This window comes from Morone saxatilis, unplaced genomic scaffold (assembly GCF_004916995.1).
Source record: "Morone saxatilis isolate NCDOM2014 unplaced genomic scaffold, NCSU_SB_2.0 Contig23, whole genome shotgun sequence".
In the NCBI taxonomy this organism is placed as follows: Eukaryota; Metazoa; Chordata; class Actinopteri; family Moronidae; genus Morone; species Morone saxatilis.
Window position 1 is genome coordinate 127,828 of NW_023339796.1, and position 2,481 is coordinate 130,308.

The following is a 2,481-nucleotide window of genomic DNA, read 5'->3' on the forward strand; positions in this document are numbered from 1 at the left end:
ACCAGATCCTGTGTGAGCAGAGCAACTCGCTTTACGTGACCTCCGCTGGCTCCATATTACTGTTATGGCGGCGACCAAACACTGAACTCGAGGCTTCAAAGTGGTACTCAGCAAACCAATGGGTGACGACTCGATAGGTTCACACTTGGTTTGGACAGAGATTGTTTCAGTGCTCATTTTAAGACACTGAAATGAAAATGTATTAATGTGGATGTTGCCTTAAACGTAAACACCAAGATTTCTTGTTTCAACTCCATGTGGGGAAAAAAGCTCTTAAACACTGTTGTCGCCATTTTACATTGAGGTACTATAAAAGTACAGTACTGTTTTCATCCCTGAGTACTGTCTGCAGGTCTTCTACCAATCAGAGTGAGGACTTTCTGTCTGACAGGCAAAACCCAGGGCAAAAACACATCAACTCACACTGTTGGTGCTGTAAACTGGATTGGAAGTAAAGCAGCTTAATGAGTTCCTCTGAAGCAACATTCAGATTAAGTCTGTGTGTGTCTGTGTGTGTTTTATAAGGGTTAGTCAGGTGTGTCTAGGTAAGGTCACACAGAGCAAGAGTTTAAAGGAACAGTACAACACTGAGAGAAATCTTTTGTTTCAGATTGGAGCTAAACTAGGCTGAGTCCGAATGTTAACATTGTACTTTATCAGTAGTTTTACTGCAGTACTCTCAGTTTTACTGCAGTACTCACAGTTTTGTAGAGCTCCAGAGTTTCTTGCGTCGGGTTGAAATCAGCTCTGAACTCATCCACCAGAACAGGAAGAGACCGGATCTGATCCGACAGAGCCGTCGCCACCTGACGACAAAAAAACAACCAGCTGATACTGTATGTCCATGATAACAACAACAATAAATGCAATACGCGTAATTATTATATTTATATAAATATATTTTAAAAACTAAAGTGTCCATATTCAGCGGTTTGCATTAGAATATGAACACATTAGTTTTACTGTATAAAAATATATATTATTTACTAGTTATTTACACAATATCTCAATTTATTCATTAGTATTTAAGTAAACACTGAGGTTGTTGACACAGACACATTGTACAGTGTAAAGCTGTCTTTGTTGTTGTTATTTATTGATCACACACACACACTGTATATGATGACAGACATATGGGCCGTCATGATGTGGAGGATTTCTTCACCTTAGCAGCGACGTCATCCGTCAGCGTCCTGATACGCTCTTTCACGTTGTCAGTCAGACGGTTAATCTGTCCTCGAACAAAATCCAGCCGGTCCCTCTGATCCTCGCGCTCCTCCAGGCAGAAGATCCTGTCAGAGGTCAGAGGTCAGAGGTCAGAGACACTCTGGGACTCTAGAAAAACAACATTTTTTGGGATTGAGTGAAAAAGAAAGTGAGATTCCTGACTTCCTGTCTGCGGAGGCGATGTTGATGGCGTCCATCACAGCCTTGATGGCCTCTGTGATCTGCCACGCTCTCACCGTGTGCTGCTCAAACTTCGTTTTCACTGCGGACTGAGAGATGAACTCCTGCAGGGTCAAAGGTCATCCACACTCAGGGTTCCTGTCCAAACTCAGAATCACAGACATGAAGCCGTGTTTGTTCGTACCTCAAACGTCCTCTCAAACATCTGGAACTCTCTCAGTCTCTCGTGGAAACCTTCAGCCAGAGCGCCACCTGCAGGAGGACACAGGTCTGAGTCTGCAGGTCCAGACCAGCTGGAGCACTGCGAACCTCTTCCCGTATAGATTCATCTGACAGGTATTGATAAATCAGTGAATCAGTTAGTCTATGAGACATCAGAAGGTTTTGTCCAACCAGAGCGATCTGATGGACAGAAAAGGTCTGAAATCAATGAACTGATTGTCCCAACTGTTGCCAGTTCATTCACTTTTGCCTGATTGGTTGTTTGACGGGAGGTTTCAGCTGCAGTGAACTCATCAGTGTTCATACGGACTGCTGAAGCGTTAATGACAAATGATATGAACAATAAGAAGCACTATAATGGTTTATATTGTTATAATATATTATATATATATATATATATATATATGATGGATATTCAGGGCGTTTATGTTTTATAACAAATAACAGGACAATTAAAGAAACTGGAGATTTCCCATTCGTATGCAGGCAGAGAACATGGCGGATTATTTACTGTAAATATCAACGTCTCTAACATCAGGAACTTCTGTGTGGTGAAAGGAGGCTCCTCCTCATGCTGTCCCTCACCTGGCTCACCTGTCTCTGGCATGCCCTGCGCTCGCTGCATCCTGGAGGTCAGGACCTCTTTGGCCGAGACGAAGAAGATCCTCCCCGGAGCCTCGTCTAGACCAACCACGTTCAGCTCCTCGGCCAGGAAGCTCACACAGCGGTCCAGGTGCTGCTTCCTCACCTGGACAGCAGGGGGACATAGAGTGGACGACCAGGTCCTTTAACTGTTCACTCACCTGCACCTTAGACTGATGAGAGCCAGATCACAACCAGATCACAACCGGA

At 43.9% G+C, this 2,481-nt stretch overlaps 1 protein-coding gene across 1 annotated transcript in view; it reads right to left on the minus strand.

Moving 5' to 3' along the window:
- The window catches only part of LOC118334390 (mitofusin-1-like), a gene marked incomplete at its 3' end in the record, with an annotated part of 8,180 nt that overhangs the window by 772 nt on the left and 4,927 nt on the right, over window positions 1-2,481 (minus strand). Inside the window, 5 exon segments of the mRNA XM_035670293.1 lie at window positions 702-806; window positions 1,166-1,292; window positions 1,390-1,511; window positions 1,592-1,659; window positions 2,224-2,377. Coding sequence (XP_035526186.1) covers window positions 702-806; window positions 1,166-1,292; window positions 1,390-1,511; window positions 1,592-1,659; window positions 2,224-2,377 — 576 coding nt within the window.